The sequence below is a fragment of the Pseudoliparis swirei genome, chromosome 24, assembly GCF_029220125.1.
Source record: "Pseudoliparis swirei isolate HS2019 ecotype Mariana Trench chromosome 24, NWPU_hadal_v1, whole genome shotgun sequence".
In the NCBI taxonomy this organism is placed as follows: domain Eukaryota; kingdom Metazoa; phylum Chordata; class Actinopteri; order Perciformes; family Liparidae; genus Pseudoliparis; species Pseudoliparis swirei.
Genome location: NC_079411.1, coordinates 21,192,992 through 21,216,102, shown reverse-complemented (window position 1 = coordinate 21,216,102; position 23,111 = coordinate 21,192,992). Strand labels below are relative to the sequence as shown.

The 23,111-nt window shown below is 43.8% G+C and overlaps 1 protein-coding gene across 1 annotated transcript; it reads right to left on the bottom strand.

Moving 5' to 3' along the window:
* Window positions 1–528: 528 nt before the first annotated feature.
* pld5 (phospholipase D family, member 5) lies at window positions 529–12,028 on the bottom strand. Its single transcript, XM_056409583.1, has 10 exons — window positions 11,990–12,028; window positions 9,886–10,022; window positions 9,065–9,248; window positions 8,751–8,859; window positions 8,286–8,413; window positions 6,804–7,001; window positions 5,724–5,875; window positions 1,605–1,770; window positions 1,364–1,454; window positions 529–776 (listed from the first exon to the last, which is right to left on the bottom strand). Exons 1-10 carry the CDS (start codon window positions 12,020–12,022, stop codon window positions 529–531), a joined length of 1,446 nt encoding a protein of 481 aa, XP_056265558.1. The 5' UTR covers window positions 12,023–12,028.
* Window positions 12,029–23,111: the final 11,083 nt, after the last annotated feature.

The following is a 23,111-nucleotide window of genomic DNA, read 5'->3' as shown; positions in this document are numbered from 1 at the left end:
ATTAGGAAAATGGTACATTTTATAATATATATATATCATTTTCAATGTGATGGTAAACAGTCGTCGCATCAGTGAAACTTCAGCTTGTGTGCTATTCATTTATAGCATTAAAGTCATAAATGCTATGCAAAAATAACAATAATACAAATTGTAAAATACAAATAAATATGATTTTTTTCTGATATGTTTTGGTGCCTTTGATGGGATATGTCTACGGATATAGCATATTGATTTTATAATCAGCATATTGCCTGTGATTGTACAGTATATAGATTGAATTTGAATATTGTTTTCAATATTCATGCAGCATAAACATGCTCGTATAACAGTCAACATTTTATGAAGAAGTTAAGATACTATGACTGTAACTTTTAATTGTAGTGACTCAAATTATTACCTTAAACATTCTTTGTTGTTTGCAACTGAATATATTAAAAATGGCAGAAAAATAATGTCAAGTATAGCAGTATACGTCACATTCTCATATATGTGTTGTAAAATCTAAGGATATAGAAAGACACTCTGTGCTTATAAAGATAAAAGGTCATTTTCCTCCTTGGTCTGCAAATTAATTTCCCCTCGATGCATGTTTCTGTGTTTTCCCTGTGAATCTTTGTGTCCTTGAAGACTCTTGGCGTAGCGTGACCTCCAGTCCCTCTCAAAAGCAGCCTTGAAGTGTTCCAGGACTCCTCGGTCTTGAAGACTATTTTTCATCTTCACCACCAGCCCGACGCCAGTGTTGATGGCAAAGTCACTGCCGACCCAGTCATGGTTACCTGAGGAGGAAACAGCAAACCGTAGATATTGTGTCTGCGTATTATCTCACACAATAACACTACTGTGCTTTTTCCATTATGAAAAGAAAATCCAATAACTTTCTGGTTTGATGCAATCTTATAAGTACAGAAAGAGAATGCTGGTAAAATAGCACTTTAAATATCTTAAAAACATGTATGTAGTGGCCATTTGTCCAATAAATCCAAAACAAACATAAATCAAATTGAACTTAACTAAAAACTATCACAATAAAAAGCTATTCTAAAATATCAAAACATCTATCTTAAATAAGCAAACAACCTGAATGATTAAACTAAACTAATTGTCAATAAAATAACTGAATATGGTGTGGTTTTTCTAATTATTTTTAGGTCTGTTTTTTGTTGTTCTTCACCCTTTTCTTTCTTCTTTCCCTCTGTATTGTATCCTTAAAATCCTATCTTGTTAATTTGTAAAATAAAAAAAATGAAAATACATAAACTAATATCAAATAAATAGCTCCAACAATATAGATGCACATAAAATCCACAGGAAAATAATTTAAATGCCAAATAAATTGATTGCAAACATATTGCACCTTGCCTACCGATATAGAAGGCATTGTCGGTCACCATGTATTTGTTGTGGTTGAGTCCATGTTGAATATCATCCTCTTGCTCCTTGTGATGAAAACACTTCTGCAAAAAAAAAGTATTAATCGCAACTAGTGTGCTAAGATATACTACACTATTCTAAATGTGACACAAGAGCATAAAGAATCAAGACAAGGTCCAGATACTAAAACGACAGTCTTCATGAAAGACATTCGAAGGAACTATGTCACGCACCACCTCCAGCGAACAGTTGTGCAGCTGCATGCAGAGCGACTTGAGGGAGGCGACAAAGTTGAAGGTGAGCGGGTGAGTCTTCTTCCAGAAGCTGATCAGCAGGCGAACTCTGACTCCTTTAAGCACCACGGCCTCTCTGATCATCTCGTCAATGGGTGACCAGTACCTATCGAATTAGACACTGATTCACAATCTAAAGGCCAATGATACACGTGGTTTGTTTCTCAAGCTTAAGATACTGAATGATGACAATTTTCAATTTTGCATCCCAAGACCCACAAAAATACAGTTTTGTGATGTCATGAGAGGAAGCGTCATCAATGGGAGACACATCCCCTCCAAGTGGTTGTAGCAGAGACTACAACCCATCATGGCCGCTGGGTAATGAACTCCAATTCCCATAGTCAGCAGGGCAGGCGGCGCCAAGGCTGCTGCCCAGCTGAAAGAGATTTAGCTGATTACCCTGAAGGAGCATGAGGGAGAACAAAGGAGATGAAAAAGAGTGTTTTATGTGATGTCGAAGACAATGTAGAAGAAAACTGAAGAATACTTATGTTTGTTTTGTGTCGCGGCTTTCCTGCCGGAGTTAAGTTCATCTTTTTCTAAACACTACATTTTGAGTTGGAAACCACTGCTTGTCGTCCTGATTTGTTCAACCCTGTATCAAAAAAATTACGTTCCCCCTAAACTAAAATGCAATTTGCAGTTCCGTTTGACAAACGTATTTCTCTCCAGATTATGTTTGTATTTGACGTATTACAATTACAAATACGTCTCTGATCAACGTATCTTTGCCGTTTGTTGTCTCTCTTTTCTACAATGCTGTTAGGAATTGGAAAAAGCGTCCTCTAGTCTTATTTATTATTATGTTATATGTTGTTTCGCCTGCATATTATGACAGCAATAAGCGTTGTAATGGATCATATGCATTGGCGTGAAGACTTACTGATGGTGACGCTCCTTTATTTTCTTTCTTTAGGTGACAATACATTAATTAAAACTCGTACATTATCACCACCTTAACAGAGTTAGTCCCATACGGGTCAAATCAACTATTAAACTTGTTATAAAATGCGCATCTGTCCGTAATCTATACCATAAAGTTCTCATTTTAACCTAAAACAAAGTGCACTTCCTTTTAACCTTTCAAAATAAAAGTCCAATTTGTCTGTTAAGCGGAAGTAGTATAAAACGTCTATATTTATTCAAACAATACAATATAAAAGGCATACATCAAAATCAATAAGGAAAATGCTAAACAGTCAAACAACTCAAAACAATAAACCCTTCATGGGGTTATTTACAGGCGTGTTTACTTCTCATCAAACAAAAAGAGCAGGTACCCGGAAAAATCTGGGAAATAATTTGGGAATTGTTAATAAAACATGATTTACCCTTCAACTTCCACTGATATGCATGCAAACTAATACATCGTTTCACACACACACACACACACACTGACAGAAACACATAGACACTCACATACGTACACACACACAGGCAGAGACACACACATACTCACACACAGACACACACTCTCATACGCACACTCTTACACACGCACACACACACAGACAGACACTCTCACACACAGACACACACTCAGACACACTCACACAGACACTCACATACATACAAACACAGGCAGAATGACACACACGCACACACACACACACACACACACACACACACACACACACACACACATATACACATGCACACACACGCATACTCTGCAAACTGACCCTTGACCTCCCAATTGTCTCTCAGATATAACCCTACTGCTTTATATTTAATATATTATATTTACCTAAATATAAGACTTTGAGGTCATGGGGGGAAATCCCCTCCAAAACTTTCACAAGAGAAAATTGTCACCGTGCCAATAACCCTTGTACGATCCTTAAAACCAGTCTTTTAGTTAATTTTTCATACTTTCAATCAACTTAAAGATCTGGAATCTTTTCAGATTCAAAGAGGGGCATCTGAATATGAATACCCTAGAGCAGGCCTATTCAACTAGCGGCCCGCTTGAGTTTAACTCTGGCCCGCGCGACTCTCACTAGCACCCCCCCCCCCCCCCCCGTTAACAATCCTTCTCGGCTCGCGCGCGACTCTCACGAGCACCCCCCCCCCCCCCCGTCAACAATCCTTCTCGCACAGGTGAGCATCGGGTGCTGATTTGATCAATATTCTGTGCGGCCCTCACACCCCCCGTGATTTTCTTATTCGGCCCACTTGCTACTGAAGTTGAATAGCCCTGCCCTAGAGTTTTGGACCGATAGCTCTGAGTTAAGTATTAATTTTTTTCTTCAAACTTTGCTTTCGTCAAAGAATGCTCCTTTTGCAGCAATTACAGCATTGCAGACCTTTGGCATTCTAGCTGTTAATTTGTTGAGGTAATCTGTTGAAATGTCACCCCACGCTTCCTGAAGCACCTGCCACAAGTTGGATTGGCTTGATGGGCACTTCTTGCGGACCATACGGTCAAGCTGCTCCCACAACAGCTCAATGGGGTTGAGATCTGGTGACTGTGCTGGCCACTCCATTACAGACAGCATACCAGCTGCCTGCTTCTTCCCTAAATAGTTCTTGCACAATGTGGAGGTGTGCTTTGGGTCATTGTCCTGTTGGAGGAGGAAATTGGCTCCAATCAAGCGCTTCCCACAGGGTATGGCATGGCGTTGCAAAATGGAGTGATAGCCTTCCTTATTTAAAATCCCTTTTACCTGGTACAAATCTCCCACTTTACCAGCACCAAAGCAGCCCCAGACCATCACATGACCTCCACCATGCTTGACAGATGGTGTCAGGCACTCTTCCAACATCTTTTCACCTGTTCTGCGTCTCACAAATGTTCTTCTGTGTGATCCAAACACCTCAAACTTGGATTCATCTGTCCATAACACCTTTTCCAATCTTCCTCTGTCCAATGCCTGTGTTCTTTTGCCCATACCAATCTTTTCTTTTTATTGGCCAGTCTCAGATATGGCTTTTTCTTTGCCACTCTGCCTAGAAGGCCAGCATCCCGGAGTCGCCTCTTCACTGTCGACGTTGACACTGGCGTTTTGCGGGTACCATTTAAAGAAGCTGCCAGTTGAGGACCTGTGAGGCGTCTATTTCTCAAACTAGAGACTCTAATGTACTTGTCTTCTTGCTGAGTTGTGCACCGGGGCCTCCCACTTCTCTTTCTGCTCTGGTTAGAGCCCGTTTGTGCTGTTCTCTGAAGGGAGGAGTACACACCGCTGTAGGAAATTTTCAGTTTCTTTGCAATTTCTCGCATGGAATAGCCTTCATTTCTAAGAACAAGAATAGACTGGCGAGTTTCACATGAAAGTTCTTTTTTTATGGCCATTTTGAGAGTCTTATCGAAACCACATATATGATGCTCCAGATAATCAACTAGCTCAAAGGAAGGCTAGTTTTATAGCTTCTCTCATCAGCAAAACAGTTTTCAGCTGTGCTAACATAATTGCACAAGGGTTTTCAAGGGTTTTCTAATCATCCATTAGTCTTCTAAGGCGATTAGCAAACACAATGTACCATTAGAACACTGGAGTGATAGTTGATGGAAATGGGCCTCTATACACCTATGGAGATATTTCATTAGAAACCAGACGTTTCCACCTAGAATAGTCATTTACCACATTAACAATGTATAGAGTGTATTTCTGATTGATTTAATGTTATCTTCATTGAAAAAAACAATGCTTTTCTTTGAAAAATAAGGACATTTCTAAGTGATCCCAAACTTTTGAACGGTAGTGTATACAATAATAATAAATAAGACTAGAGGACGCTTTTTCCAATTCATAACAGCATTGTAGAAAAGAGAGATAACAAACGGCAAAGATACGTTGATCAGAGACGTATTTGTAATTATAATACGTCAAATACAAACGTAATCTGGAGAGAAATACGTTTCAGTCAAACGTAACTGCAAATTGTATTTTAGGTCTGGGGGAACGTATTTTTTGTGATACAGGGTTGGATTTGTTCACCCACGCCTCACAATCCGATCCCGACCTCTCAAGACACCACAGTTTATACATAACGTATATCTGTCACATGAAACAATGCCTCGATTTTTCAAAGCTCCTAGAAATAGCTCTAATATACCTCGTGACCGACGTTCCTCTGTAACTCCTGATCAACAGAGGGAGGTAGTCCGTCACGGAGATGAAGACGAATGTCTTTGCACTCTGGATGACTTCGGCGATGGCGTCTACATCTCTGGTGCGATCTTTAGCGCAGAAGAGTTCGGGAGAGGTCTGCGGACAGCGTACGTCATCACTCAGACAGGTTTGGACCCACAATGTCATAAAAATGATGAAAACCAAAGAACTTCCTCGAGACTGTTTGCTGCTGTTGTTTCTACAGCGCTCTGATGAGTACAGTGGATAAAAACATTTCCCCCTTGGGGGTGGACAATAATGACTAGGATGACTTTTGATATTAAGTTTGTCCCAATTCAACAAATTAATGTATACCCCACTGAGCAGTGTTACACAAAATGTCAACGCAATTAAGGGAAATCATTTTCCAAAATGTCCCACGGATTTAAGTAAAGGGCAAGAAAAACAACAACAACAACAACAACAACAATAAGGCACACAGGCGCAATACTCTGGTTCAATGGTTAGCAGTCTATCTTCCAATCAAGGGATTGGCGGTTCAATCCCCGCCCTAGTCGATGTGTCCTTGAGCAAGACACTTAACCCTGAATTGTTTTCTGTAGCTGCGTCTACGGTGTACGAATGTAACATTTAAGTCGCTAAATGAAATGTAATGAAACAAGAGCATGTTGGAGTTGCCAGCAGCTTCTGACAGCACGGCTCCATTAGTTCCTCTCGGATGATAAATGTCTTAAATGCCACTGAGAGGCGTCTTGTCGCTTTGAGGGCAACAAGATTCATTATTGTCAAATTAGTCTGAGGTACTGGGATATTCAGACTCAAGATGCTCCTCCGCGTGATATTAACATGATTAATCACCCCGCTGCATGAGTCTGTTATTAGTTGGTTGTGAAATTTTTATAACGGCATTCACCATCTAGTCCAGAACCAGGAAATTGGGGCCTCGAAAGAGGAATATGAAACGATTCAATAATCTCTTACAGACACAACCATGTGGTTTATGAATCACTTCCTGCGTTAACATGCAGTAAATGGGGATGCACGACATTAAGTGGTTCCTCACAGACACATAGGCAGCGGCCTCTGAGGCGTTGAGTTGCAGCTCCAAGGCGTCGTGCCTCCCATACAGCGCCGTGACTCTCTTGGACCAGATGGAGGGGATGTAGTCCCTCTCGTGGAGCTGCCAGTAAAATGAAAAGACCCGGTGGAGGTCCAGAGCCAGACAGCTGCAGTTGTACACCACCACCCCGAGTTCTTTCCTCTGTGGGGTGTCAGGAAGAAGCACACGGACAAAGATGATGCAGCAGAAAAAAGTTGCAGTCTATGTGTATGTGTGTTCATTGGATAGACGTATGCTAACGTAACGTGACAACGGAATAAGAGTTAGGATAAAAGGCAAAGTGATACTGATTTTAGAGTGATAATAGCAACACTCTGGTATCTAATAGTATAATTTATTCTGTTAAAATAGTAGAATCAACGTTTTTTGGCTCAACACAGTGCTGCTGAATGCTAACATAAGCACACCAACATACTCACAATGATGATGCTAACACGCTAAAATTTTTCCAGGTATGATATTTATCATATATGGTGAACATGGTAAATATTATACATTCTAGCTGGGCGTTATTTGCAAGGAGAAAAGGAGAGGTGAAGTTAATTAAGACATTATTGTGTGTTCAACATTTTATGAGAATCCATCTAATGGTTGTCGAGATATTTGACTCAAAACCAGAAACCTGAAAGGTTAGGGGGTCACGAAAACCGATAGGATTCTTCCTCTGGGCAGAGTGGTTGTATGTACACACTTTAATTGCAATCTATTCAATCAATGTTTTTCAATCTGTACCAAAACATGGCTACACACAGCTAACTAGAGTTGTACATATATAATCTCTCCTAATTTTTTGTGTTTATTCTTTCCTGGTGAGTGACCCAGAAGGGAGCGCACAGCGCCATCAATCTATTCTACTACAATGTATAGTACATGTATTTTTGTCTCTCTTCTTACATTCCATTGTATCCTTTGTAGGTGTGTGTGTGTATGTCATAATTTATATATGTCTCTTCCTTCCCTCTGGCTCCTCAGTTAATTACACCGAACTGTAGTTCTACCTCAAGCCAACGCCGGAGAATGAAAAGTGCCAGGTAATCGCTTTAAGTAGTAGAATTCTAATGCTCCTTGGTTCCTCCTCCTCTATTGTATTATAGTGAATTACATACTAAATGCAAAGTGAAACGCTATTTGTTTTTCTAGCCCGCCTCGGACATCAATCTTGAATTATCCCCGACGCCCATTAAGAGGCTGGAGTAATTGCATTAATAAAAGTACAGGTTGGAGAGTGGAACTAATCCCGACTATGTTTTAAGTCCCTGAGGAGTGCAAATGTTATCATTTAATTAAGTTTGTTCAGCATGTATTTCTGAGAGACCCAAAATTAGCTCTTGCCATTTCGAGGCCAGAAAAGAACTGCAGTTCCGAGAGCACGGAAAACTGCAGCAGCTCATTTATCCTCGGGTCTGACTTTACTCGTGTTGTTACCTTGGAGAGTGACCTCCAGTCCATGTCAGCGCTGCCGATGTAAATGTGTCTCCGATCCACGATCCAGAATGAGGAATGTAGTCCTCCTCTGGTGAACGCTGTCATATTAACAAAATGGACCTCTGCATCTGGACAACGTGAGACGGAGATAGTCGTAGAGAAAAAATGAGGTGGAGAGAACGGTGGAAATGTGCCAGTTGGACTTGGATTGTCTGAAATCAGCCAGGTACATCAACACATTCATGTATTTTTGACCTTCGTTGTTGAAGGTTGTATGACCCTCGCTGTGGAGGTGCTGGATGTGGCTCAGGTGTGTTAATGAGCCTACATCTGACTATAAATGTTCTTTTTCTTAAAGAAAAAGGTTCTCAGGTGAGTTGTCAGAAGCTATACATCTTCATTCCGCAGGGTTACTGTGGCATATCAAATAGTTTTTTGTAAAATGAAAATATGACAGCCACTCACTATGGGCTGCCAAGGTCTTCAGTTCGGCAGAGTTAATCAGACTGCTGGCAATCTTCAGCTTTACCCCACGAGATTTCAGGCCGAGCAGTCTCTGGAACAACAGCTGACCCTGAGGAGGAGGAGGGGGATGTTCTGTATTACTATTGTTGAGCAGTGCCTAGAAAAGGGTCGATACTTAGATCTCGGAAGGACTAATAACCTCATTGATAGCTACTGGAAAATAATTGCCTTACCCGTTACAACAACACCCAGGTGGTTCATGCTCTGCATGAATGCAGCGGGGCATATTTAGACTGTGTGCCATGACTTTGTACCTGTTTGGCAGCGCTTGGCGTTGTTTCAAGGTCCCAGGGGTTTAAGGCCCAGACAGGTGACACCACCTCGACCGAGTGCTTTGCCTCGTCCAACAATGTATGAAAGCCAACAGAGAGAGCGAGGTGGGGTCCACCCTCCAGGGGAAGAATGAGGTCATCCGGAATATTCTCCACAAGCACGATGCTGAAATTAACACACTTCTTGAGTCTTTAATTGGAACTCAACCATTTTACAAAGTCAAAGTCTGCTTACAAATCTTTCGGAGGACGACTACATGTGATCCAAAAGTAGTATGTATCCAGAGGGTACTGCATGACATTTGATATATTCGCTCATACGTGATGTCACTTGAGTCAGTGTCAAGCTGAAGGACTACAAGTTGTACAATAAACTCAATCTGGGGGTGTGGAGTTAGACAGGGTAGACCTCTGTAGCCCACTCCTCTCATCTTAAGGCCTCAAAAGCTGCTACTAGCATAACACATGAGAACCTCCGACCAAATTTTAGATTTTTAAATTGTATTTTGGGAAATGTAGGTTTTGACAAATGAATACATTGTGTAAAAATATGGCTTTATATGCTTTAGGTAACAACACCTTGGTACAATGAGGTAGCCTACACACAATCCTAAGATGTTATACCAAGGAGATGAGAAACAACCTGATAATTTATGAATCAAAGTTGTTCATAAATTACTCCGAGTTCAGTATAATGTAGTAGATAATGAGTTCTAGATACTTTAATAATGAATCAGTGTTATAGTTCATAGATGTTTCGCAACCTTTTTTTTCTTTCACGTCACACTTGCACAGCAACTTACCTGCAGTCTCTGCTACAGTTCTCCTCTGTAATGCTATCCTCCTCGTCCCCCCAAATGTCCACCGACGAGAAGATTAGCACCACCAGCACGGCGAAGCAGCAGATGAGGGCAAAGATGGTGATGCACTTCTGCTGGGTCTGGAAGAGAAGTTTGACACACCGACAACAGGATGATTTGCAGCACTGCAGAACACTTCCGATATTGTAACTGCCGGGTAACGACAGTTAGCTTTTGGGAAAGGATCAGCCAATAAATGTTAATGTTGTCATTCAATATCATTGATTAGAGGTTTGGATTTACGATTGGTACGACAACAACTATCCGTTTTCTCCCGACGGTAGAAACTCTTGATTTGACAACTTGGCAGCCGAGACATTCGAAGCTGTGGAGCTAAACATCCTTAGCTTCACAAAATCCTACTTTATTCCACCGGGAGGAAGAGGACAAGTGAAGTGCAAAGGCTAATAGATACGCACTGAAGCCCAACTATAAGGAATAGCCTACTGCAGACGTTGCTTTATGCTTTTCTGTATACTGTCTGCTTGGTTGTTGAAGCCAATCCCCAGCTGGAGGGGATTTTATGACCTCTGGGCCGTCATGGGTACGCTCAGTGTCTTATTTTTCGACCAGCAATATTAAAGTCTATATTAGTGTGACAGTACTGGTTGTAATAAGGGTTGAGTGACAGCCAGTTGGGGTCAGTGGTTATGAAGCAGCAGCCCTTTTGCCCGAGGAGTCTGCATTCCCACTGTTTTAAAAGTGCAGTTCGGCACTTCTGTTTTGCTTCCAACAGCTTTTCACCGTTTCAAATGCCTTGTCGAATGCCTGCATCGGTTTTGTTCATCACGTCACATTACATTTTCTCTTCGGGCGCGTTCAATCAATCGAATGAATTGTATACCACTCATTAGTTTGGCAGCATAAGCAGTAGTTTCTAAAATATGACACCCAGCTAACAATTTGTATGTTTTTTCATGAATAAATAAAAACCACAGCATCACGTCAGGGAGAAAAGAAGATGGGGGGTCGGAGGGTGTTGTGTCAACTTGATTTCCCAACACAGTCTGCCGCAAAGCAATGAGGCTGAAAGACTGGTGCAGGCCGGATACACCTCACACCCCACCTGCTGTCCACTGAGACCACCGAGCTCTTCATCACATTTAGCAGAGTCAAGGACCACGCTTGACTTGTGCATGTGTACATGGAAATACAAACTCATGATACGGAAGGAAAACATACAGGTCAGCCAACTTAGTTGAGTGCAGTGAGATACAATACCCCCTTTTTTTAAACACAACACACGAAGAACAGTCAAAATAATACATCACTGGGTTTAGAGTTGACACGATGAATACCTCTTTCAATTATTTGGATGATAGAAAGTTATTTTGTTGTAAGTACATTGATTATTTTCATTTAAAAAGCAAAAAATGCCAAATATTAGCTGCTTCCAGAGTCTCAAATGTAGCGATTCACTTCTTTTTCATTTTATATCAGTGCACATTTAATTAATTTAGTTTTGTATACGATTGTTGGACAAAACAAGCAATTGTAAGACCTCCCCTTATGCACTGGGAACTTGTTTATTTTGTGCCCTATTTTCTGACATTTCATAGACTGAATTAAGCGAAGATGAATTTGCAATGATTTAGATAATCAATATACTCATCCATAATAATTACGAAGCAACATGGCAAAACGTAGCGGTTTCCAGCTTCTCGCTGCTTTTTTCTTCTTTTCTCTGGTTTATATAATTGCAAATCGAATTTCTATGAGGAATTTAACTACGGCCTCTTGGGCTTTGTTAGATTGTGACAAATCGATCACCTTACTTTTTACAGACTACTAAATTGATTATATTAAAATAAACAATTTAAAAATGAATTGTTAATGAAACTGCCCTAAACTGTTTTTATTTTACGCGTATGTGTTTTACTGGGTAATTGAAAAACACAGAATGAATTCAGCGCTTCATCCAAATCTATCAATGAATGATGAATGTTATGGAAAACATGCACTAAAATCCCCCCGACAGACAGTAATACCATGTGACGTGCTGCATGTCAAATAGATGCAGAGTGTACTTGAGGACAGTAAACATCACCTTCAAGGGCTCCTGTGCGGCCGGTCCCGCCATGAGAGCAGCACTCCTTCAAACTTCTTTGACAGGTGGGGACACTGCAGCTCAGTCACACATCTTCGTCTGTCTCTCCGTCTTCATCACCAACCCCTCAGCCTGTCTGATGTCTTCACTCTCTGCCGCCGTCTTCATCCTGCTGGTTCCTCACTGTCCTGGAAGGTATGTGTGTGCACCTCGAGTCCCGGTCCGTCCCATGTCCTGACATGCTGCGTGTGTGTGTGTGTGTGTCTGTGTGTGTGTGTGTGTGTGTGTGTGTGTGTGTGTGTGAGCTGCCTTCGAGTGCTGCTCACTCTCTGGCTCTCGGTGGAGGTGGTGAGAGAGATGGAGAAAGACCCAACCCCTCTCATTCAAACAGCCAATACAGAGCTGTAGCTCCGAGCCACAGCAACCCTCCTCCTCCTCCTCCTCCTCCTCCTCCTCCTCTTTATCTTCCTCTTTTATCTGCCCTTTGAACAAAACTCAGCCGACAGAATACAGTTGGGCTTGGTTTAGAGGAGATGGATGCTGGAACATGCCATTGGGGATACGCCACGGTGTGTGACAGCTGCTGCAAAACTCTCAAATTGTTCGGACCTCATTAGGTGGGACACACACACACACACACAAACACAGTTCTGCCGAGTGTCATATAACTCCCATTAATAACTTTGACTGGTGACATAAGCATAAGTCAGCAGTATTGTTTGCTTTCATCCCCACTGTGTTTAAATCATTGTAATAAATGTTATTTTTCGTTAATGCACCAGATCTCGGTGTTTCACTTCCACTGGATACAGCTTGAAATCTAAAGCTCTGCCTCAGAAGTACATTACAAAGACCTCTTTTGGGGGAAATTAATTATTAAACTTTCATCCCCCATTTTATTCGCCCTTTTACAGCATCGTCTAATAGCAGAAAACAACATGTGCTGACTGCGGGCTGCTGTCGTGTTTATGAGTCCCACACTGACCAGGGAGAGAAGGAAGGACCTCAATTATAGTTTTCTACTGGATGCATTCCTGTGAGATTGGGTGTTTATATATATACACTACCGTTCAAAAGTTTGGGATCACCCAGACAATTTCGTGTTTTCCATGAAAATTCACACTTTTATTTATCAAATGAGTTGCAAAATGTATAGAAAATATAGTCAAGACATTGACAAGGTTAGAAATAATGATTTGTATTTGAAGTATTAATTTTTTTCTTCAAACTTTGCTTTCGTCAAAGAATGCTCCTTTTGCAGCAATTACAGCATTGCAGACCTTTGGCATTCTAGCTGTTAATTTGTTGAGGTAATCTGTTGAAATTTCACCCCACGCTTCCTGAAGCACCTGCCACAAGTTGGATTGGCTTGATGGGCACTTCTTGCAGACCATACGGTCAAGCTGCTCCCACAACAGCTCAATGGGGTTGAGATCTGGTGACTGTGCTGGCCACTCCATTACAGACAGCATACCAGCTGCCTGCTTCTTCCCGAAATAGTTCTTGCACAATTTGGAGTTCACTAACAATGACCACGCTGATAGCGATATGAGTTTGATCGGTTTATTGCGAAAGAGAGAAAAAGGAAAAAGGGATGTAGAGATGAGGGATGTAGGGATGGGGTCGAGTGGAACGGGATGACGGTCGAGGGGTAAGAGGTAAGGGAGGTAGAGGGGTTAGGTGGGTGTGAGAGAGAGAAGGTCGGCGGGGTGAGACGGCGGGTTGCCGGTGTCCCGGTAGCTGCGGAGTGGAGACTCGTGGGTGGGGTTGTCTCCTCTTGAAGCCGAAGGCTGAATCCCAAAAGGTAGCTTCAGGTAGACAAGCACCGGTGAGCGTTCCTGATGGCGTTCAGGTTGGAGCGAATGTAGGAGAGATATGCGGAGGAGGACCACCATCTTTATGACGTGGTCGGGTATTCCGCTGCGGCAGCGGAGGCGGCGCCGATGCGGAAAGAGTGGCACGAGTATACGCGGGGGTATGCCGGATCTGGCTAGGACGAAGTGGTGGAGGAACCAGGACCGTGGGCCCCTTCCCTGTCTCGGTGATAAACAGGGGTCTTGGGTTGGGCTCGTTGATCTTGAGTTTAGGTAGTCGCAGATGGCCTGCACGCTGCATTTGACTCAGGAACGATTCTTGGCGGAAGAGGTAGACGCGCTGAGGTGGACCGTGCTGGTTAGTCTTGCTGCGTTTGAGGAGATATGTGATGGTGTCGGGAGGATGGATGGAAATGGTGGCGCGGGTGGTGGACCGAGGTCGGAGTGGTAAAGAGCAACGAAGAAATCAAAAACGCTAGCAGGAACATGGATTCTAGCGTTTTGTCCGTGAATGGAGACAGGTAGCCTGAACGGAGTGTCTGGATGCAGCGAGTGAGGAGGTCTGGAGTGAGGGCAGGCGTTTAGGCGCAGAGATAGGTTCGGTGTTGCGAGGCCTTTAAGGAGCATGGCTATGTGCGAGTGGTTTGTGGCGGACAGGCGCCCCTGTGGACAGTTTGGTGAGGAAATTGATTCCGCTTAGGTAGACTTTTATGGTCGCTGACCTGATGGTGCGGGAGTGGGCGTATGCGAAAGTTTGTGAGGGTGAGGACGCCGAGTGATGGGAATGGCAAGCCGGCAAAGGCGTGAAAAGCTTTAAAGCTGTGCCATCCTGTGAGAAGACAGTGTTCACGCTAGTGATGATGGCATCTTGGGAGGCGGAGATCAGGTGTTGTAGTTGTGGGGTCAGAAGAAGATGGTGGCTGAAAACGGTGGGACCGGAGTCAGCTGGGGTTCCGAGGCTGGTGCTAATCGTTTGAATTTCTGAAATGAGAAACGGGAGAGTGAATCGGCGATGATGTTTTTGCGAACTGGGATGTGGGCGGCTCAGATGATAAACTGAGGCGGCGCTGAAACTAGGGTTAGTCTGCGCATGACCTGCATAATGGCTAGGCAGCGCGACCGTCCTTTGTTGATTATGTCGATTACTGCGCTGTTGTCGGTTTATAAGCGATGGTCTTTTTGGACCATTCATGCCCCCAAAGAATGGCTGCGCGATGGGATATAATTCTGAGATCGCGGAGGAGTCAGGACGAGGACGCAATTCCACCGCCAATCGGCTGAAAACCATTTGTTGCGAAGAGCGCCAAGCCTATTGAGGGTGCTGCGTCTGTGTAGAGCTGGATGTCTTCCGGTTTTGTAATGTGGTCATCATAGAAGAAGGAGATTCCATTCCAAGAGGAGAGGAACTGGTGCCATAATTTTAGCTCTGTTTGGCATGCGTTGTCGAGCGTGACGTGTGTCTGGAGGTTTTCAGAGCGGCGACTGAGAGAAGGTGGGACAAGAAGGAACAACCTTGGGGAATGATGCGAATGGCATAATTATGGTGGCGTAACAGTGAGAGGAGTTGGCGCCATGTCAGGAGGAAATTGGAGATAATTAGAAATGCGGTTGATTTTCTCGAGGGGTAGAGGAATAGGACCGAGTCGAGGGTGATGCCGAGAATTCCAGTGACGTGCTGGGACCTGCGGTTTTCTGCAGAAAGGGGCGCCGAGTTCCTGGAACAAGGAGGTCAGGGCATGGAGGCCGTAGCCGGGGAGGAAGGTGGTGTGACGGTGAGGAAGTCGTCCAAGAGGTGGATAGTTTATGGACATTCGCTAGGACCCAACAGAGTGCCTCGGATAAGCAGTCAAAGATTTTGGGGCTGCTTTTGCACCGAAGGTCAGGCGTCGGCAAAGTAGTGCTGCTCCAGGAGACGCCAAGAGGTGCCAGTAATCCGGGTGGATGGGCATTATTTTAAAAGCGCTGGTGATGTCAGCTTTGGACAGCCAGGCTCGGCCTGCGAGGCGGATGAGGGACGTGGCATGGCCAATTGTTGTGTACTGCATGGAGTAGTCTGCGCTGGGGATGAGGCTGTTGATGCTTGGGGTTGAGGAGCCGCGAGGTGCTGAGAGGTCTATAATTAGCCTCTTTTTGCCCGAATATTTCCTGGTAGCTATTCCGATGGGGCTTATTCTAACTATGGGGAAAGGTGGGCTGGTGAGTGGGCCGATCATGAATGAGTTTTTAACTTCCTGGGCTAAGAGTTTGGCAACTATGTCGGGCTCGGTGGCTGACTGCAGGTTTTTGCACGTAAAGGAAGACTGTGGTACTGCAGATACGCCTGGGTGGAAACCGTGAGTGAGACCTTGTAAAAGATAACTCGTGAACTGGGGGTCTGGGTGTCCCTCCAGTGCGGAGGCTAGGACGGGATGTTAATCGGTGTCCCGAGGTACTTACAGAGCTTGTGTTTTAGAGGGTTATGGGGGCAGGTTGATTTTGTGTGGGCCCGGCCGCAGAAGGAGCAGGTGTGGAGGAATCGACAGCTGATCCCAGGTCGTTGAAATTGTTGCAGACCGTCTTTCCGCCCTGGTAGAGGATGGGTCTTCCTCTCCGGTCTGTATCGGCGGGAGGCTGGTTTGAGGTAGGGGGCGGGGCGGGCTGTGGTGGGAGGTGGGACTTCTGAGTTGTAGAGAGGAAGCATGAGGAGTTAAGGGAAGCGGGATGCAAAAACTCGACAATATAATTCTGGGTCGAGGGTTCCCAATGTGTGCCCTGGTTGTACTGTTGCACGTCCGGCGGCCTCGGAAGCAAACAGGACGTGGTAGCTATAGAACCCGTTGTTGCCGAACCGCAAGGCTAAATTGAGGATTAACGTTAAGTAGTTGTCCAGCTCGGGCCTGCGGTCGGGTAGGGCGGAGCAGATAACCGAACTCCGTTGTCGTGAGTTCTTTGGACCGGGCGGGAGAGGCTGGCTCAGCTCGACGGGCCGAATATGGTGAGCAGTTCTCTAGGGGTCTGGGTGTTGCTAGCTGATGGGTGGATGAGATGGGCGAGGTCGACTTAGTTACCGGTGAGAATCTGCTGCCTGATGGAGTTAGATAACGGGATGGTCGGGTGGGTGGGTGTGCTGGAGGTGTTGCTATGGCTAGGATGCGCCTGGCGGGTGGAGGTACGTGCTGTGGAAGGAAGTTGTTAACTGATGCTGGCTGACCTGTGGAATGAAAGGTTGTATGCAGGTTAGTATTACACGTTTGGGAGATGGGGAGGAAGGGTAATGAAAGGGGTAGGGGTAGGGGGAGGGGACGGAGGGGGGGGAAGGGGTGCTTGGATGGAAGGAAGCATGTGCATGGGGTGGAAGTGAAGGCTGTACGCGGGAGCCTGCCGGGTGGGTGGCCTCTGGGTTGAGGGCATGCTGGGGGGGTTGCGATGCAACCTGGCCTTCTGTGTGAGGCAGCGCTGCTGTGGCCGTTCGGCGTTGCTGCTGGCGCGCTGGGAACCCGGAAGTGCCGTGGTGTTCCGCTGGTGTTCAGTCAGGCGTTGGTATAATCGTGCTTTCCTGTCGGATTCGAAAAACGGGATGTTGCGCTCGGTGAGTGCGTCTTTCAATTTACGCACTGTCCACCCGGCGTTGTTTAGAGCGGGCGTCGGCGTGGAGACCGATCGCGGCTGGCGGCTGGAAGAGTGCCGTGTCCCTCGGGCGACGGAGGGGATCTCCGCCCGGGGCTGTTGGATTGTGAGGGGCCGATGGCGTCGGGGCTGCCCGGGATCGGCTCGAGCCGTGAGTGACGCTTACATTGTATGTCGCGTCGCCGCGGCGATGTATGCGGGAGGAGGTGGGGTCTCTGGGTCTTCGGGCGTTATCGGCTCGTCTGCGAAGAGGTCGGCATCGGAAGCGGTGAGTGAGAGTTCTGTGTCCATGCTGCTACGGGATGTAGAGACAGAAGATGGGCAGGTGTGCTCGGTTTAAATGCTCACGCTGGAAGTGAGCTTGGTCATTGCTCCCGAACTAAGTTCTGTAAAACTCCATGTGTGCTTTGGGTCATTGTCCTGTTGGAGGAGGAAATTGGCTCCAATCAAGCGCTGCCCACAGGGTATGGCATGGCGTTGCAAAATGGAGTGATAGCCTTCCTTATTTAAAATCCCTTTTACCTGGTACAAATCTCCCACTTTACCAGCACCAAAGCATCCCCAGACCATCACATTACCTCCACCATGCTTGACAGATGGTGTCAGGCACTCTTCCAGCATCTTTTCACCTGTTCTGCGTCTCACAAATGTTCTTCTGTGTGATCCAAACACCTCAAACTTGGATTCATCTGTCCATAACACCTTTTTCCAATCTTCCTCTGTCCAATGTCTGTGTTCTTTTGCCCATACCAATCTTTTCTTTTTATTGGCCAGTCTCAGATATGGCTTTTTCTTTGCCACTCTGCCTAGAAGGCCAGCATCCCGGAGTCGCCTCTTCACTGTCGACGTTGACACTGGCGTTTTGCGGGTACCATTTAAAGAAGCTGCCAGTTGAGGACCTGTGAAGCATCTATTTCTCAAACTAGAGACTCTAATGTACTTGTCTTCTTGCCGAGTTGTGCACCGGGGCCTCCCACTTCTCTTTCTGCTCTGGTTAGAGCCCGTTTGTGCTGTTCTCTGAAGGGAGTAGTACACACCGCTGTAGGAAATTTTCAGTTTCTTTGCAATTTCTCGCATGGAATAGCCTTCATTTCTAAGAACAAGAATAGATTGACGAGTTTCACATGAAAGTTCTTTTTTTCTGGCCATTTTGAGAGTCTTATCGAACCCACAAATGTGATGCTCCAGATAATCAACTAGCTCAAAAGAAGGCCAGTTTTATAGCTTCTCTCATCAGCAAAACAGTTTTCAGCTGTGCTAACATAATTGCACAAGGGTTTTCAAGGGTTTTCTAATCATCCATTAGTATTCTAAGGCGATTAGCAAACACAATGTACCATTAGAACACTGGAGTGATAGTTGATGGAAATGGGCCTCTATACACCGATGGAGATATTTCATTAGAAACCAGACGTTTCCACCTAGAATAGTCATTTTCCACATTAACAATGTATAGAGTGTATTTCTGATTGATTTAATGTTATCTTCATTGAAAAAAACAATGCTTTTCTTTGAAAAATAAGGACATTTCTAAGTGATCCCAAACTTTTGAACGGTAGTGTACATACATATATATATATATATATGTTTCCATCAGAAATAATAATTATTATAATAAAGTTCAATAATTGGGGACAAAGTCAAATTTGTTGAATATTTGGATGACCAAAGGCCTGTAAAACTGATATTTTAATCAGCCTCAGATGTTCTTTGTCCATAGTGCTAATTGTCAAATATTACCGTTCTATAATATAAAAATAAGATGATGAATGTAGCAAACAATTTACAAAATATATTTACCATTAGCCTGTGAGCATTGTTGTTGTGAACATGTTAGCATGTTAGCTAAGGTGGTGAACATGTCAGCCATTGAAGACTTTACCATTCATATACTGTGCAGGGGTGTGAATTATTACATAACTCACCAGTTTAAATAATGTCAACTTGGCAACTCAAATTAATAACACTGTTAAACGGTTAATTAAGCTATTAACATTCCTACTGCAAAAAAATAAAATGTGTTTTCAAAGGCATTGTTAGAGCTGTAATGATTTCGTTAGCTACTCATATTGGTACTCTGTATCGTCTCAAATGTACTTGTACTAACGTGCATCCCTCTTTTTAAGCAATTATTATCGTAATGGATATTCAATTCAATTAAGTTTATTTCATATAGCCCAATATCACAAATTACGAATTTGCCTCAGATGGCTTTACAATCTGTTCTCATACGACATCCCTGTCCCAGGACGTCACATCGGATCAGGAAAAACTCCCAAGACAAAAGGGAAGAAACCTTATCAAATATAATAATATAATAATAATATAAATCTCTTAATAGTCTATTGCAGACTTAACCAGCGTTCTCCTTCTGCGACCGAGCTACGCTGCACAGAACCGTGGACTCCGATGCCGTCTACCGTGGACGGTATACTTTGCGTGACTTCACCTAATTTCATCGCCCTACTCTCGTTAGCTAACGCAATTTTCCGGTTTGCTTCCTTCCATCTGCCTAATTCCATGTGAACACAGCAGTAGTCTTGTTATATTCAGTAAATTCAAATAACACTGCTTAAAAAGTGGTAACTTATCTCATTGTCATATTCAAGGACATTCTTTTTCTTTATCAACGAATTTTTTTACATTTTTCAGTGTATAATTCCCAAAGAAAATGCACAGCGTATGCTTTTTAATTAGGACTTTTAGAGCACAGTGTGAGATTCCAGAGGAGCAACGTCGTCGTATAGCAGTATAACACCGGCTGTGCTGGTCTGGGCCGGGTGCCCTCTGCACGTCACCGCGGTCTGTGAGTGAAGAAAGAGAGAGCAAGAGAAAGAGACGGAAATGTTTTCACCATTTCCCAGAAGAGTTACATGCTCCCAAAAGCTGCAAATATACGGGGTCGAACCAACAATCAAACAGGAAATATATTTTCACTGTTTCCCCACCTTTCATCAGCTGAGACAGAACCACCGGGCAACTTCTTCTGAGAGTGAGATCCAGCGGTTACACCAATAAACCGTTGACATAAACAATGTACCTATACTGCACAGTCACCACCATCATGCAACATTGAATACTAATTTATGAAATGCCAACCAGACCCTTTTTCCCCCGTCATGTTGAACAGCTTGAAGAGCTCTTTTTAATTGTTCAGTTATTCCTATTCCCTCCTGACTCTCAGGGCCTCATATTCTGCTGATGTACAGAGCAGCTCCAATTTAAAATAGACTTCCTCTTTAAGAGCCAGAACTGTAAACAGACATTCAGATTATCAAATGGGCCTGAACCAGGTAAATGTTTTCTTGCGTCTGAGTGGCGATAGAATAAGGTTTCAAAGGCCGTTGTTTCACCGTCACACCGAATGCTCGACGGCAGGTCTCCATGCGCACACAGGAGGGCGTGGTGATTTAGTTTTTATAGTCGGGGTGATATTTGCTGAGTGAAGGATGACTGGACGCAATGCAACGGAAAACAGCTGGGACCAAAGCCAGAGGAACTGTGGACGGGGTGCAAACAGGGATCCAGCAGTGAGACGCAGCCCCGGTGGGTTGTCATCAGTGATTGTTTGCCCACAGCGGAGTGCCGGAGCTTCTGCAACTGAAACTCCTTCCTGGTAAGTACAGAGGCAGCTAGGTTTTGAATACAGATACTAAATCTGATATAAAGTTTGAAAGTATGGGAACGTCTATACGTGGCGTACATTTCGTAATCATAGGTTGTCCCCCGTAGGCCCAGTGCAGACCAAGAGGAAACCTCCGGTTCTGAAGAGTGAATCCAATGCGGAAGTGTCTTGAACCTGCATTCTCTCTATTGACCAGCAGGGGGCGACTCTTCCGGTGGCAAAAATTAAGTCCGATCGTATGGAAGTCTATGAGAAAATGGCTCTACTTCTCACTTGATTTATTCCCTCTTCAATGCAACATGATTTCAGTAAATTATTGCTTTGAGTGACACGAGGGTGCCGTCTCAGGTCGCTAGCTGTCCGCTCTGCTGCGTCACCTCAGCTCCATCAACCTTCCACCACTTTGCTCATTTTGAAAAAGTTTGGCTGTGTCTTCACTGCCCCGTGCTTTAACGCTACATGACATCATTCACCCATTCATACACTGACGGGAGGGGCTTTAATACAAATACAAATATACGAGAATGCACTCAGTCGGGGAAAGGATGACACGCCTCCCTGTGTTTAATTCCTTTTCTGAGTTTAATTGCATATGTAAAACAGTGTTGTTGGCCATTCTGTCATCCATCAACTATTCCAGGATATGATATGATATATGCATCACATGTCACTTGTGTTGGAACCCAGTGCTTTAGGGAGTTACAGCAATTGATCTTAAACATGCAGGAGAGAAACTTTCCAACTATAGAACAACTGTATCGTGTATATGTATACAAAGATTTATTAAAAAAGCTTTTTTCAGCCTCAAATGTGGCAAACAATTATAATCTGTGAGATCTCTAATTGTTCCATATAATTGAGTTTAACTACTGGATTTATGAGCAATGTGAATTGTTTTATAGATGACAACATGGTGAAAACTATCCGCACCAAAAACTATTCAACAGTCAAGTCCTTCTTAAATGGCCGAACTTTCCACCAATCAAATTTGACAGAAATCTTTTAAACCAGTTTTAAGATATCCTGCTAACTAACTAACCAACTAACTAACCAACTAATCATCTAACGAACCAACTCACCAACTAACTAACGCACTAACCAACTAACTAACAAACACACTAACTAACTAACTAACAATCTTTCTCCTCTATCGCACACATACACACACACACACACAATAAGAATCATGGAATGTATTAAAGGTATAGTCAGGTATTTCTACTTCATGTTATTAAAGTATACATTTGTAAAGGTGCGTGTGACATGTCACTCGTGATGTGATCACAGACCAGAGACCAGCTGTAAATACATAAATCTCTGCTTTAAGGACGTCAGAGTAAAATGCTTGTCACAATTTCCCAGAGCCCAAGGTGATGAATTCACAGTGTTTATTCTGAGTTATGGTCCAAAACCCAAAGACATTAAGTTTACTCTCTTTTAACACAAATAGGTAGAACATGTTGAGCATTGTTGTTTGGAAAACGGCAAGTTACAAAACCCTGATCGACTAATCGATTACACGGTTCATTTCAGTTCCGCCCCTCATGGAAACGATGCATCTGTAACTAAGATCATTTACATATATATTTATATATATATATACACTCTAAAAAGATTATGTTTAAGTGATAGTGGAGGCTGATGAATACGACACATATAAATCAGATATAAGGATACCTTTTGTTAGGACTGTAGGATTCTTGGTGTGCTAATCGATCGTCATTGGAGGCTTCAGGGCTCGATTGCTCGACTCCCTGCAGAGCCGAGGCTGACACAGCCCGGGCCAGCAGAATAAAGGGGCTTTCTTTTAGTGGACACAACTAATGGGCTCACAACATGCCAGGTTGTATATTGGGGGGGGCTCATGCACCCATGACCTTGGATCATCTGACAGTTCCATTGATGACCTGTGTGCTGCTGTCTGCTGGGGTACAGACAGTCTGATGCACGCACAAACACACACACACACACACACACACACTGAATCAGCCACTATTGGTCTCTGTGCCTGTTTGAACTACAGTTTGTCCGTTTGAGCAGCACGCTCGTTAGGGAGGATGTGTCTGTCTTTCCGTTC